General features: G+C 40.2%; 1 protein-coding gene and 1 pseudogene across 1 annotated transcript; both read right to left on the reverse strand.

Moving 5' to 3' along the window:
• The window catches only part of LOC104497734, a 5,945-nt pseudogene extending 347 nt beyond the window's left edge, over positions 1 to 5,598 (reverse strand).
• A 6,613-nt stretch (positions 5,599 to 12,211) lies between these two features.
• On the reverse strand, positions 12,212 to 13,357 carry MZT1 (mitotic spindle organizing protein 1; the record flags this gene model as incomplete). Its single annotated transcript, XM_010141018.1, has 2 exons — positions 12,212 to 12,235; positions 13,172 to 13,357. Coding segments are annotated over 2 exons (210 nt in total), but the record flags the coding sequence as incomplete, so codon positions are not given.
• Positions 13,358 to 16,756: the final 3,399 nt, after the last annotated feature.

Genomic DNA, 16,756 nt, shown 5'->3' on the forward strand with positions numbered 1-16,756 from the left:
GTCTGCGGTGGACCCTGTAGGAAGCTTTGCAAAAGCTCCCCTGGCTCCCAAGTTGGCCCCACCTCTGGCCAAGGCTGAGCCAGTCAGTGCCCCTATGAATAAATGTATTTAAGAGGGGAAACCTGTTTGGCAAGAGCCTTTGTTTTGGGAGCTCTCTTTGGTTCTGGAGGAGGGTAGGACAGAGGGAAAGACAACCATGCAGTCACCCAGGTTAGAGAGGAAGGGGCTGGGGAGGCACTCCAGAGCAGCCATTTCCCTTTTGTGGTAAGAAGCCAGGCTGAGCCCCTCGAGTCCTCAGAGATCACTGGTGGCAAGAAGGTCTGTTTGCGGCCTGTGGAGAAGCCCATGCTGGATCAGGGGACTACTTCTGAAGAAGACCTTGACCAAGGGAGAACTGTGCTGGAAGAGAATCACTGTCTGTGGAAGACTCGCACACTAGCAGAGACGTTCATGGAGGAGTGTCTCCCATGGGAGGGACACCATGTTGCCACAGGGGAGAACTGTGAGGATTGTTTCCCTTGAAGAGGAAAGAGCAGAAGTAACATGGATCTGACTGGGACTGACTGCGAACACCATCCTCTGCCCTCCCTGCACTGGGGGGGTAGGGGGAAAAGGGCAGAAGGAGGTAGTAAAGGCCCAGAAAAGGGCCCAGAAAAGAAGGAAGGGGTGGGGGGAAGGTATATTGATGATCCTGTTGCTATCTGACTGGGACTGACTGTGAACACCATCCTCTGCCCTCCCTGCACTGGGGGGGTAGGGGGAAAAGGGCAGAAGGAGGTAGTAAAGGCCCAGAAAAGGGCCCAGAAAAGAAGGAAGGGGTGGGGGGAAGGTATATTGATGATCCTGTTGCTTTTTCTCTCTGCCCTACTCTGATTCGATTGGTGATTCGGTAGTGATTTTGTTAATTAAATTAAATTGATTCTGTTTCCCCAAGTTGAGTCTGTCTTTTGCCCGTGACCATAACTGGTGAGTGAGCCCTTCCTGTCATTTGTCTTGACCCTTCAGCCATTTGTTCTGTTTTCTTCTGCTGTAGTGAGAGAGTGTCTGCATGGTCGTTCCCCACCAGCTGGGTCTAAACTACAACAAACCTATACTGATGCGTGGGGTTGTTCCTTCCCAGGAGCAGGACCCTACCTTTGCTCTTGTTGAACTTCATTGGGTTCCCCCCTGCCCAACCCTCCAGCCTGTCCAGATCTTGCTGAATGGCAGCACAGTCTTCTTCTGTGTCAGCCATTCCTCCCAGTTTCGTATCACCAGCAAACTTGCTGAGGGTACACTCTGTCCATTTATCCAGATCACTGATGGAGATGAAGAAGACTGGATCCAGTACCGATCCGTGTGGGAACACTGCTAGGTACAGGCCTCCAACCAGACTCTGCACTGCTGATCATAACCCTCTGAGCTCTGTCATCAGCCACTTCTCAATCCACCTCACTGTCCACTCATCCAACCCACACTTTCTAAGTTTCCCTAGAGGATGTTATGGGAGGCAGTGTCAAAAGCCTTGCTGAAATCGAGGTAGGTAACATCCATCGCTCTCCCCTGATCTACCCAGTTAGTCATGACATCATAGAAGGCATGACAGATTGGTCAAGCACAATTTCCTCTCGGTGAATCCATGCTGACTACTCCCAATAACCTTCTTTCCCTCCACATGGTTAGAGATGACCTCCACAATTTCCAGGGATGGAGGTGAGGCTGACTGGCTTGTAGTTTCCTGGGTCTTCCTTCTCGCCTTTTTTGAAGACTGGAGTGACATTGGCTTTCCTCCAGTCCTCAAGCACCTCTCCTGTTCTCCGTGACCTTTCAAAGATAATGGACAGAATGACACCAGCCAGCTCCCTCAGCACTCATGGGTGCATCCTATCGGGGGCCATGGATTTGTGGGTGTTCAGCTTGCCTAAATGATCTTTAACCTGATCCTTCTCAACCAAGGGAAAGTCTTTCTTTCTCCAGACTTTCTCTTTTACTTCCAGAGACTGGGATTTCTGAGGACCAGTCTTAGCAGTAAAGACTGAAGATCAACTCGCCTTCTCTCTACCCTCCATCACCAGGGCTTCCATGTCATTCAGCAGTGGACCCACATTTTCCCCAGTCTTCTTTTTGTTACTGATGTACCTGAAGAAGCCCTTCTTGTTGTCTTCAACATCCCTTGTCAGATTTAATTCCAAGAGGGCCTTAGTCTTCCTCATTGCCTCCTTCCACGCTCTGACAACATTCCTATATTTCTCTGAAATGGTGAGTCCCTTTTTCCGTGTTCTGTAAACCTCCTTACCTGGATTGTGCCTTCTTGTCTTAAATGTTGTAGATTGCTGATTAACTGCCAGAAATACCTAAACACCAAAAGGGAGAAGGCAAAGTGGCTATGAACTACAGAGAGTTGCAGAAACTTCCTTTGGTGCAGTTTCTAAAACAGTTGTGTACATTTCATTACTCTTAATGAAAGGAAAAAGATGCCACTACAGATTCACTGTACTGAAAACTCTCTCTGTTGCGGCTATTGGACTGCTGGTATTTGAGTAAAAAGTAAAATTTGAGTAAAAGTTAAATACATAGAATACAAAATGTTAAGTGCTTAAACCTCAATTCTCTCTTTTGTGAGCCAAAGTCATGCATCAATAGAACACTTTTTTATTCTTCCTTCTAGTTTTAATTTTTTTTAAATAAATCAAAAGGTTATATTGCACCAATCCTTCATTAAACTGGAAATTGATCCTAAACCACTATTTATTAGAATCCACACAAAACTAACAAAGGGGTATTTCACAAAGCTGCAGCCCTGGTTGCAAATGTTTGTCTGCCATCTAGTGGAATACGAAACAGTTTTCAGTACTATTTATCATCCTGATTTGTGCTTTACAAATATCGGAAGTTCTTAAAGAAACATAATTACAGGAGAAGCATGAAAAGCATGAAGGATAACGGTGCCCTCCTTACAAATTTCTTAAACAACAAACTTTAACTAATGCAAAGACAAAATACTTACCTTTTTGTGGGTACAAAGGTCTGTAACACAAACGTCATGTCAGCTGATCATCTGAGAAGCTGGGATAGAAAAAGACGAATATGTTGAAAACAGGACAAAGCTCTGTCTTTTTCTTCTGCCTGAGATCTTTTTCCTAGAGATATATTTTGCCAAATCTAAACCTCTAAAGAGATGCCAAATGTGAGTCTGATACCTAGTGTTTGACACAGCACAGGACAGTCATAATGAAAAACAACTAAAAGCTGTATTTTAGAAGGACAAAATATATCGCCAATATTTATGTGGCATCTCCATACACAAGACGGGCATACATATGCCAGTGTGTTTGATGCCTACACTGCACATTGTAACACCCTAAAGGTGTTTTAAGGATACATAAATACAGAAGTCTGTGCATCAGGAAACTGAGCAGATTTGGGCATGCAGAAACTTGTGCGATTCCAGTCTCTCTGATAGTTGTGCATATATTAGGACCAATCAAAGTATTTCTATCAAAATTGTGTCCAGGAGAACAATGAGTCACGAAGAAAAACTATTGAATAGTGCCTGATTATCTTGGGAAAACATTGTAGAAATTACTCCTGAAAAATTGGAAAACGCTGAAGCTTGACCCACTCTAATGAGAGAGTTAAAGTTGAGGGGAGAGCAGAGAGGAAAATGGTGAATAGTGGCAGATGTAGTTGGCAGAAAACTCAGCTCACAGAAGAGAAATGGGAGCACAAGACATAGAACGACAAATTACGATAACACTAATTAAAATCTTTGGAGCTTCAGTAAAATTTCGCTTACTTATTGTTAGTTTTTAATATTTGGTGAAGAAAACCAACCTATTTTAACTAGAGTGCCCTCCCACAGGAAAGATAAAGGATCTGCCCAAATAAAATCATGTCTTTATGTCCTCAATTCAGTCACAGCCAAGATGAACCAACCAACCCCTGTTGGGTCATCTCCTGTATTCCTATTTCACTAACTTCAATAAAACTTCACAGGGTGCAAGACAATGATGAATCTGACCCAACTCATCTGAAAACGGAACGGCTGCTGCAAAGTCACCTAACCAGAGCAGACAGACAGCCACTGATGGACAAAGACTGGCAGCTTTATTACTGATGTCATTCTTAACAGTGAAATGCATAGCCCAAGATACCATGCTGAAAATATAGCCCAGATTATCAGTCTGTGTATGTGCCAAAAATATTTTCTGCCTTCAATGTGAGTGAAATTGTCATAGCACGTAGGAATAAATAGTTGTGCATGTACCTCGCTGAGTTGTTCCTGTGCCTGAGATTGGTTTCATCTGAGTAGCGAAGCTAAATAAAACATTCATTTTTGAATTAGAAAAAAGCTTGATCTGGAAAGAGACTGAGTCTTACTTCAGCCTGTATCCCTGTATATACAATGTCCTATACAATTCAGTCTGTATCCTGAATTCTCCCTAAGAGAATAAGGAGGCTTCTGTCCTAGGAAATGTTTGTCCAGATATTTTTGTTTGCTGGTATCTTTATTCCAAAATGTGCAAGACCAGTGTATGATTCTCTTTGAAATCCCTCATTGAACATTATACATGCTGGAGTACAGTATTTGCAAGTGATTAATGATTTTCCTTAACATTGTTCTTGCAGCATTTGTATCTCACAAAGTCTTGACCTTTACGTGTGAGGTGCGTATTATTTTAACACCTTTTTCGCAGGGTGTTTCACAGCTGTAAATCACAAATAGTAAATAACTACCTACTGCTCACAATATGGTTTGAGTTCAACACATGTTTGCTGGTCACAGAAGTGAGACTATTTCTCTGCCCTTGTTTAGTTGTCCCCTCCCAAAGTTGTAGTTCATCCCATTCTCAGTCATCTGCCCCTGTAAACTGGCTTGGGAACAAAACCAGGGAGTGTAGCAAGCAGCATTCTGAGAAGGCAAGAGAAAATGTCAAGAGGAACTTTTCTGGGGTCTTAGGGAAGTGGGATGGAGTGATAGCTGACAACTTGGCTCCTTCAAGGAGCATCCTCACAAACTGCACCAGTGGGCAGTGATGGCAGCGGGGTTTGGCAGCCTCATTGTCTTACCACCAACAGCTTCAAGGCCAAAACCCACACTGGAACAGTCCAAAATGTTTTAGCATGGCCACCCTAGGCTTGCATCTGACCCCAGTTCCCCTCCCTGGCTGAGGTGTTGGGATGGGGATGGGCTGCCAGGCCCTGCCCTGATGGACTTTAGGGGGCCCCCGTCATACTCAGGGAGCCCCCAACCTGTGTGACACCCTGGCAGAGCTTCAGCATTGCTGAGTGGTTAATGAACTACCCCACCTGATTAAAAAAATCTGTTGTGAAGGGGACTCAACCTGAGGATGGGGAGCAGGGCAATCTAACCACCCATTAACACTAGTCTCCTGGATCTCCTGTCAATTAAATAGGACAATAACTCTGACCTGTTGGTATCTGCAAACATACCAATTTTGGATCTGGTGTATGAATAAAGTAATCACATAAGATCAAGCTGAGATGTCCTTCAGCCTCTTCACCCTCCGGTGGCCTCCTACCCTGCTCAGGGATCCTCCCAGCTGCGCCCTCAGGGAACCAAAGCATGGCCAAGCACTGTCTCTTCCACTTCCACATTGCCCATATCCTTCACTGAAAGTTACGTTGGAGTGTTAAACTTGCACTCGCCCATATAATACTATTAAGCTCCTTCAGAGATTCATTTTCATGAGTTGGTCTCTCCTTACATGTAAGAATCAGAGGTGAGAAAACAGCAATATTTATAAAGTTATAATAAAAGTGCCTACACTCAATTTATTCCAGATTGACAGTCCAGATAATTAATAGTTGAGTTGTTTGGGTTTTTTTATCAGGTAACATTTAAATGTCTCAGAAACCGGGCTTCCATTTATCTTACTGACAGAAACATCACTGATATTCATCTTCAATATTCCTAATTTTCTTCACGTTCCTTAGAACTGTTGTACACTGCTCTTCATGGACTCTGCAGTCAGAAGGAATTGCCATAGCCAGCGTGTCTGAAGTCTTGCAGAGAGGTATGGTAGACTTTTCCCCAGAAACTGGATTAAGCCATGTCATTTAGAAGTGTTCTAAAGCAGTAGCTAGTTTGCCATTTCCCTAGTATGCCGTGACCAAATTTACTTACTTTCACTCCTGGGAAGTTGCACCTTACTTTTAAGGTATGGTTTGTCTACTAACGTCTACTGGATCTGGTATGTTTTTTCTGTCAGGCTAAAATGATGTAGTCCCTAGACTTCCTTCTACGTTCAAGGGCATACCCATGGTCATTGCGCCCCTTAACTTCTCTTTGAGAACCTGCACATTCCTGAGTTCTTGCAGACCTCATCAGGCTTGTTCTTCAGGCCTGAGAGAGTTGTATGGCTTTCATTTAAGTTAGCCTTAAAGTGTCTCTACAACTTTCTTGAAGTATAAATAGTGGGTCGGAAGCGGTAATCCGACAGTACTATGGTTTGACTTCACTATTTCTACTTGATAAACTTATTTTCTGTATCGAGCTTTTCCTACAACTTCATGAAATCCTCACAGAAAAGTAGCTATTTATGATGCTTCAAAAACCCTCAATTTACCATTTTTCAAGAACTGAGATTTTGTTTTTTACATTTTTAAAGCTTGGTTTTTTTCAAATCTCACTCCCAAGGTAACAAAAAAGCAAACCAGGTAACAACACAATGTATTTGTGTTTTTACTGAATGATGGCACACGTTTTAAGCAAAAATTGCCCCACATAAATTGAAGTATACTACATCAACATCTCACATGTAAAAAAAATGAGCCCACTGACATTTCCACCAAACAATACTCAAAGGGAACTCAGTACATTTTTTTTTGTCTTTCATTATGCTGATAAAATCCCAAGTTCACCAGTTCACTATTTGCTAGCGTTGATGCTGGGTGACCGGTCTTCAATTCTCCATGATCACCCTTGCTCTTTTAAAGGCTGAAATTACTTTGGCATACCTTTCATTCTTTGGAATTGTTTTCCAGCTTTTAATCAAAAGTAAGGTTTGTGGTTCAAGGAGTTTAATCTCCACTACTAAAGGCATGCCTGAGTCCCTAGCTCTTCAGCATTAGCTCTCTTTAAAGTAAGTTGTCTACAGCCATACTACATGGCTTTTTCTGATGACTCACTGCTGAATTTTAGGCTACTGACCTGGGTGTGTGTGTGTGTGTGTGTGTGTGCTTTTTCTTTTAATTTAAAGTATATTCAAATAATGAGGCCTGCATGCAAAAGTAGAAGGAGTGCTTGAAGGTGAAAATGGTTGGGGAAGAATGGAAAAACCCCAATCTGACACAACTGGCTGGGAGCAGTCCCTGAAATAAAGTGTGCCCACAACAGCATTCACGTTCATCTCAGAGGGAACTAGATTGAATTAAAAAGGTCTAAGATTGAACCAGTATTTTCTCAGCTGAAGACCAGCAGGTGGGAATGAACATTAGCTGACAAATATACATGCACTTTTCATGGATACAGATTTAGTAGGTGAAGTGGATTGGCCGATCATCATCCAGCTTTTTATTGTTGTTTTGGTTACCATAATTACCTAAGAAACAAGAACTCCCTAATGTTACATGGAGACTTCAGGATCACAATGTGAAGTTATTTTCTTAAGTTGATGTGTCTAAAATGTAATTATACAATTACAAAAGTCAGGGATCCTCAAAGTTATCTAGAATGCCATGTTCTCTGCAGGATTAAATTCATGACTGTGCTTAAGCTCTCACAGCAGATCCTACACTTGAGTCACACTACAGGCTCAGGGAAGAATGGCTGGAAAGCTGCCTATTGGAAAAGGACCTGGGAATCTTGGTCAAGGGCTGGCTGAATGTGAGCTAGCCATGTGCCCAGGTGGCCAAGAAGGCCAACAGCATCCTGGCTTGTATCAGAAATAGTGTGGCCAGCAGGAGGAAGGAAGGAGTCGTTCCCCTGTACTCAGCACTGGTGAGGCCACAACTTGAGTACAGTGTCCGGTTTTGGGCCCCTCACTACAAGAAGGACATTGAGGTACTGGAGGGTGTCAAAGAAGGGCAGTGGAGCTGGTGCAAGGTCTAGAGAAAAAGTCCTGCGAAGAGCAGCCGAGGGAACTGGGGGTCATTAGCCTGAAGAAAAGGAGGCTGAGGGGACACCTCATAACTCTCTACAACTACCTAAAAGGAGGTTGTAGTGAGGTGAGGGGCAGTCTCTTCTCCCACGTGACAAGTGACAGGACAAGAGGAAATCATCTCAAGTTACACCAGGGGAGATTTAGATTGGATGTTAGGAAAAAGTTCCTTACTGAAAGGGTTGTGAATCCTCAAAACAGGCTGCTCAGGGAAGTGATGGACCCGCCCTCCTTGAAGGTATTTAAAATATGGGTAGATGTGGTGCCTTATGACATGATTTCCTGGTGACCTGCCAGTGCTGTGTTAACAGTTGGACTTCATGATTTTAAAGGTCTCTTCCAATCAAAATGATTCTGTGAAAGATAGCTGGTATAAGAATGAAAAAGTAAAAGGCAGGCAGAATTGCATTTTATTCACAATCACTGAAAAGGGATGGGAATAAACAGTCAGCTCCTGCCATAGGTCACCAGTGGCATTCTGCAGAGTCTTTGCTAGATCATGTGCTGCTTGACCTACTCATAATTAACATCAAAAAGAGGTCAAAACAATCAAATTTGCCAATGATAAAGTCAGTGAGGGTAGTAAGACTACTGGCAAACTGTGAAGAACTGCAGAAACAAAATGGCAGGGGCAATTCAGCATAGATAAATAAAAAACAATACACCTGGAGATAAACAACCATAGTTTCACCTCTGAAACAATAGCCTCTGAGCTTATCGTTACCACTGAAGAGTGAGATTCTGCACTTATGATAAAAGCCATGAAAACAGCTCAGTGCTCACTTCATGTTAAAAAAGCAAGTCAAGTAGTATGAATTGCCAGGAAAAGAATAAAGAACAAGAAATTAAACAAACAGGCCAGTGCTTACCTGCATGTCTAATGCTGTTTGGAGTTTTGGTTCCCTTCCTATAATATCTAGAAAAGCTTCTAACAACACTAAATGCAGAAGCTATTCCATGCCTTTGGTCAGCCAAGGAGTATTTTAACTGAATTTCCGTGTAGAAGAGGAAATCTAAAGATGAATATCATCTATCTGCAAAATCATGATTGGAACAAGCATGGTAGATAAAAGTTTTCTGTGCAGGGAACATTAAATTAAGCTGGTAAAAATCAAGTTCAAACTACACAAGAAGTGTTAATTCTTTACACAACAAACATCAATCAATAAAGGCTGCTTTTATTTAGGAAGCATAGATAGTCTAAGGGAAACTGGACAAGTACTGGAAAAAGCAGCAGTGGAGATTACTAAATAGACAAACCATATGATGTTCAGGAAAGCCTGGAATAGAAGACACTTGGAAGCTAGGAGAACACAGATGGAAAAGAACCAAATGTGCTTGCATTGTTCTTATCCTTCCTCAGGCAGCTGCTTTTGACTACAAAAAAAAAATCTATTGTGTTAGAAAAATCTTTGGTCAGAACCTGTATAATTGTTCCTCTGTTTATCTTGCCAAGAGTTCCAATGTGAGTAAGAAGCCCTGAGGAAAAGCACATGCTGTTTGCTTGGCTTCTTACTTAAATGCAGTAGAAGGTGGTGTGTGTTACAAACACAGCCGAGGCTCCTCAGTCATCAATGCCAAGTCTGCGCACTCACATTCACATAGTGGGGATGCTGATAAAATGATAGACAGAAACATTCCCACTAGGAAACTTCCTACTAGACAGATTTTCTGCTTTTTTCTTAGCAAGAGGGGAAAAAAATTGTATTTGTTGTGGATAGTATCCCAAATCAAAAGCGATCAGGAGATCTGTTACACCAATTCCTAAGCACCTTTGTTACACACAGTATTTTGAGAGAAACTGCCAAGTACACTGAGGAAAAGTATATAGACTTTCTAGGTAACCACAGATCTCCCAGATTTAAGGAAAAACATGTCCTGTCTGCTTTCAGGCCAAATATGTTAAATATTCAACCCTAATGGTCCATATTTACAAAATTATATGCAAATCTTAAGTATAACAAGTATTAGCTTTTACTTCCATGTAATAAGGAAAATGATACATTTTTAATTTTATTATATGTCCACTTGGGGTTTTGAATGTTTAAAAACATGCCCTGCCTCTACAATTCTGTATGACAAATGGTCTACTAGAAAATGTCTAAGTGCATAAAACCAGTAAGCTTATTGATGGTAAAATGGTAGGTGCAACTTACCGTACAGATCAAGATTTATATATAAATTATTCTCACACTGTATTTGCAAGCTGACTTTAAGCATTTCAAGGACATAGAACCAAAACTGAAATCAAGCTAGTAAGTTAGAAAACCTCCTGGGAATACATAAATGCATAGTAATCAACAGTCTGACATTCAAGGAAAGTCACCAGAATTCCTGTATTCCTGTCCAAAGATCTGGCAGTGGAGCAAAAGCACCAGCAGAAACATGGACTGTAATAAGATTTCATCATTATTTGGGTGCATTTGCTGTAGTTTACAGAAAACTTCAAATTTTCCAAAAGGGAATTAACTGACTTAGATGCGACAAGAAAACAGCAAGAATGTTTCCCAGTCTTCTCATCCTTCACATGTACCACCAAGTCTAGACAAGATTAAGTAAAAGAGCTAACTGCTAATTTATGTTGATCCAACCTTGTGTTTTCACGATGTGTTACAGGCTTTTCAGATTTCCTAGGATAAATTTCACTGTTGAAAGGGCTGTCTTAATGTTTTCAAAAGACATTACACCCAGTATTCAGAAGTTATAAATCTGAAGCTACAACACTCATTTTCAAAGGATTTTAAGTGTTCGTAAGTAAGAAAATTCTAGCACTTAGAAGTCCCCCAGCTTGGTTATCCAGAGGTTTTTGCAGCATCCTCCTGGAATGATTTTTTGGCCAGGCTAACTGGAAATAATGGTAGGTGATTCAGTGTAATCTAAATATTTTTCAGTTCTCTCTGCCAACAATATGAAGTATTTAGCCTCCTTGATGGCTTTTTGTAGAGCTATGACCTAGAGTGCATATGATGTAACCTCTTCAAGTAAAAGAACTTTTTTTTCCTCTGTCCAAATATAACAGTTTGGCTTAGCAAAGATTCCAGGTTCACTTCCAAGTGTGCTCCACCTTGGAGGTTCCTTTAAGGCAAATTAATACTACACCTTGAAACCATGCTAACAAAAAATTGAAAAAGCTTGAACAGCAGCAGATGAAGAATATACAAGAAACCTTTTTCTTATGAAGAATTCCTGGATGCAAGGATATTTACTGGAAAGTAACGTGATAAAGTTTACCTTATATACTACAAATACTTATTTTGGCATCAGTGAAGATTCCTAGTGCCGAAAGAGAAGACACTCCTATACCCAAGAAGATACTCCTATACCTATGACTGCTTAAGCCATTTCCCAACAACCAAACCTGATGCTTCTCATTTATGCTTTGACCAGAAAGTAACAATATAGCCTTAATAATTTTAGGCCTAGTAGTCAAAACAAGAGTAACAAATGTAGCATCTGAATTCCTTAAAATATTCCATGTAAATGAGGATTAAATTTACATAACTGAAGTTCCTTTGTTATCTGAGTTAAACACTTTTTTCAGCAATTTGAATCAAAGGGACAATTCATTACCTACATTACCAAAAGTGCTTTATTTCTCACTTTCAGATTGAGACTTAAGTTACTGGTCTTACACAAATTAAAATAAAGTCAGGATAGGCTTCATTCCTATCTGGCCCATAAAACAAAACTAAAATTGTACACATAATTTTTCAATGCAAGAGATAAAAACCATAATACATTAGCACTTCTAAGGAATGCATTAACAAACTATACTCATTATATATCAATATTTGTTGCTACACACTAGAAAGTTCAGCAAGTATGCAGTATCTGACACAGTTTAAAAAATCCTGGATGCCAAAAGCAGCTATATTGCACTATATTCACAAATAGTTCACAAAAATACCAAGTAATGAGATTATTGGTGAACCTATCTTATAAAAAACTTTTTGAAGCTATTCTATACATCATCATTTTCAAGAAGATTACAGAAATAATCTGAAACCTTTGCACACACACTTATTTCACTTTTTTCTGAATACTGACAAATATTCAAAGGCGCTCTTAAGTAACTTGTCATCCTCCTCATGCAGAAGTCTTCACCCATATCAGCCTGTCATATTTTCAGCAGCCTAGAAACAGAAAAAACATTCATTGCAAGTGACCAAAAGGAAACATCACATAAATTAAATTTGATCTTTCTTGTAAGTATTTTGATTTACTAGGGAACTTAAGAGTAGAAAAATTAGCTACTTAAGAAAATTTTGAGATGTGTCGTATTGTTCTGTAATGAATCCTTCTTTATTAAAAAAATAATGCTGTCAACCGCCATTAGCTTTTATTAATGTAGTATTTACTGCCTGTGTTAAGTTGTATATACTGTATCTGAGCAGCTTGTATCCTGCATGTTTTACCCTAATGCTTTCAAGAAGTGCTCAAATGCATGATTTTTCCCTTTGGAGTTTACCTCTTTATACAATTTATTGGAATTATTACTCCCACTCGTACAGATAAATTGACACAAACTTAGAAGAATGTCACTAGTAACCGCATAAATCACACTGCCCATTATTTGATTAAGGACATCAGTAAGTATTTTTATTACTGAATAACTCAACCCTGCCAACAAGGTCCAGTTGGCAAAGACTGACATGGTAATTTTTCAGCCAGTTATGGGACAAACAAAGGATAGCAACAGGAATGATAAAACAGTAAAAGCAAAGGAAGAAGTAAAACAGCTCAATTATTTCTATATGTGGTATGATGCAGATAAGGGGGCAAATGGTAGCTACAAATGCCCAGAATAAAAATCTGTGGGTTTTGGTTGTTGGTCTCCCCCTCCTTCAAAAGAGTTAATCTAATTATTTCTGAAAATATTTTATTTATAACATTTCTTGCTTCAAGTTCCATCCAGTTATATTCTTTGCCTTTTCTATGGAACAGTTAATTTCCTTCATATAAAAATGAGTCATATCTTAAAGTACAATTTACAAATTAAAGTATAGCAAGTTGAACACACATCTGACTCTTAAAAAGAAATTTATAAGGTTTGTAAGCAGAAGCATTACCTTTAGAGCTTCTGTAGCCTTACGCAGCTCTTTAATAACAGACGATAATGCTTCTGGATTTATCCCCTGTTCACAAAGCCGTACACAAATAGACAGCGTCTCCATATCCAAGCCAGTGTTTAATATTCTTGAAATCTCAAACAGAACTGCAACAGAAAAAAATAAAAGCACTTTAGGCCCTAAATACTATGAAATACCAATGAATGAAAATGTTGTGCATCCAATTTAATTTCTACAGTTCAGTCTGTGAACATGGCAGTTGTGGAAAGCTCCTGCAGTCTGTACCTCAACACCACCATTCACGGTCAGCTTTCCAGCATAAGTTAGAAGCCATAGCTTCTAACATAAATATCATGCTTTCAAGTTCAGCAGACATAATACTGGGTAAAGGTTTTGAAAAATAAAAAGTAAGAATTTAATAATTAACATGCTTGCCAACTGTGTAAAAGGTAGGCTATAAGAATAATCCATGCTTTTGAACTCCAGATACTGACAAAGTCCTACTAAAATGGACATTCCTAATGCTTTTACAGAGAATGTCAGCCGTTTTCTAGCTGCCCCCTTCTGTAACTAAACCTGGCCTTAGGTCTACCATTAGCACTGGTTTAAGGATAAGCGATACTATTTGATTTTTGTGACCCAAATCAAGAGTGGAGCCACATGAAACCTTTTGTAGAAGGAGATTCTAGTCAGCTTTGTGCAGAAACAAAGATATTTCTCTCTTCCCTTCCAAACCTTCCCTGGAAGGCCCTTTTTCTTTGATTGTCATAAACAGTTTCTTAGAACAACTCGCTGAGCTTTTATTTCTGGTAGCTCCATCCTGAGGCTAACAGGTTGAGTTTGAACAGATGTTACTCACTGCATCTGTAACCAAACCTCCCACAGGCTAGGATAAATTGAAGTAGAAGGTCTTTCTCACCATGTAAAAGCAGCATGGCAGGTGACTACTGACCACTTGATAGTTATGAAATTATTCTACTTTGGTATACTAAAGACATACTGCAGCATACCCTCAGAGTCACACTTACCCACAGATCTAGCGTATCCAGTCAATTCCACTGAAGTCACAGGGAAATGTCAAGACGCTACAGAAAAAACCTCTAGGTGTGATAACACTCTTGAAGTCCGCACAAGTTTAAGATGTGAAAGCAGTTTTTGCCAGGCCAATGCCCTAGCTACAAGCCACGAGGGGAGCTTATTCCTCCACAAAGCTTTCTGGCTTGAAAACACATACACATGCACACCCTGTCCTCAAGAAAGTTATCTTCAACAGCCAGACAAAAGCAAGAAGAAACTGATGCATCTACAATATAATGCCATTGGACATTCAAGAGCTACAGAACTAAAGACTGACAACTTCCCAGGAATAAACAATTCTTACTTTAGCCATTTAAAGTTTATCATAAAATTTACTTATGTGAAGTATTTAAGCAAAATGCCTAACTAAAGTTAAGTTCCAATTTCCTACGTCAGCAAGAGTTGTCACTAATTTCTAACAGAAAATATCTTTTAGGTGTTGAGGCAGCATCTTTGGCAGGGAGATGTAGCAGTTTTTCCGTGAAAAATCTGTGCTCTTAACAATTCTACAGAGAAGATCTGCTAAATATTTATATCTGACAGTCCAAATTATGCATATTACTTTTCTAAACTACTAAAGATATAAAGGAACACTTTTTTAAAAATACCAACCCATTTACTTCCATTAGGTGCCTCTTTCTTATGCAGTAAGTTAAGACACAACACAGATTTCATGTTCTATTTTAAAAAGTCTAAAAAAATTAGCCTACAAATATTTTTTCTACTCATTATGAGGGGCCTTCATCAACAAAAATCTAGTTACATGGACACAGTTAACATAGGGCTTTACATTTCCAGTTACTTCAACAAAGCACTTGTAACAGAAATTTCAAAAGATTAATGTTATTTTGAACTGAAAAAAACAAAACAAAACAACTTATTTGGTGCAGTAGATAATCAAACACGAGGGTACTCCTAAGACTCTTCAGGAAGATATTAAAACTATGAACGACTATTCTAAATAAAATACACACATTGTCCTAAATCTGAAGGCTAGTTCAGTTCTTTACTTTGTCTTTAAATCCACATATTGTTCCTCCCATCTAAAACATTCCTGCAGAAGTGGAGAGAGGGTAGGTACCGAGTACAGCTACAAGAATTTAGAATCACTGTCCTCCCCAAACCTCTCTCCATCTGCACAGAATGATCGTAACCTCCTGAGCCATCAGAGCAGCCACAACCATCCTGCCTCGCCTCTGGCAGCAGATAGGAATGGGCAGAACAACAGCTAAAACACTAATTTTACACCAGTTCAGCTTATGAAGGTCTTTGCTAAGGAATCCTTATGTAACAGCAGCCTACATAACCCTAATGCAAGGGAAGACAATGAGCAAATAACACAAAAGCAATACCCCCCCCCCAACACTCTCCCTAATCTTTAGTCCCCTATTAGGGAATTTCCTATTAAAGTCTTTATATTTAACACCTTATATCTAACGTCAGGGGATTTCCTGGCAGCTGTCTACTCTGCCTGAAATCCATATAGAGTTTTGGCGTAGCAATTCCATGGAATTCCTGAGTTTCACATCACACTGCTAAGAAAAACCTCCTGAACCTGTCAGCTTTGCCCCCTCACAGTCAGGTTGGAAAAGAAAGGGAACACCTGATCTTTACCTGCCCTGCTCACAATTCTTAAGGCTTATAAATCTCTTAAGCGTTTCCCACTACTCCCAGTGCTACTTCTCTCACATTCCCCAACCCACAACAGTGCCAGGTTTCTTTGTAACAGAAACTATTCTGTCTGTAAGACTGCCCTTCTCAAAACTCTGCATGATTTTTTTTTTTTTTTTTAGCTGTTTACTTTGGTTTTCTGACATGAGTCAACCACAGGAACAAGATATTGAAGTTCGGATCAGTTTAGATGCTGCCACTCACATCACCACTGGGTTGGTCCTTCCTCTCCTTTCCATGTGCTTCCTTCCCCACCGTATAAGCCCAAGATGCACAGAGCCAGATAACATTAACTTGCATTAACCACTTCAATTTTTTTTAGCAGTTTACTTTGGTTTTCTGACATGAGTCAACCACAGGAACAAGATATTGAAGTTCGGATCAGTTTAGATGCTGCCACTCACATCACCACTGGGTTGGTCCTTCCTCTCCTTTCCATGTGCTTCCTTCCCCACCGTATAAGCCCAAGATGCACAGAGCCAGATAACATTAACTTGCATTAACCACTTCAATAACAAGAAAAAACAGCAAATGTATATATTTATAAACATTAAAAAACCAACGTTATTCTAAATCAAATATTTAACAGCTAATTAAAAAACTGAGAAAAGTCACTCGAGGTTCAGAGATACCAGCACTACGTGGACATACAAAATGCTGCAAACATTACACGTAGTAGAAAGAAATCGCTGTGCACTAAGTCCTTCACCAACCGCAAACCACAATCCTCTGCACACGGGAGGCGCTTGTGTTAACCAAGAGCCGGCTCAAGGCCCCGCAGCCTGCGGAGAGGGGCGAGGGCAGGAGCGCTGGGGCAAGGCCTGCAAGCCAGAGGCC

The sequence above is a fragment of the Buceros rhinoceros genome, unplaced genomic scaffold, assembly GCF_000710305.1.
Source record: "Buceros rhinoceros silvestris isolate BGI_N320 unplaced genomic scaffold, ASM71030v1 scaffold9098, whole genome shotgun sequence".
Taxonomy (NCBI): Eukaryota; Metazoa; Chordata; class Aves; order Bucerotiformes; family Bucerotidae; genus Buceros; species Buceros rhinoceros.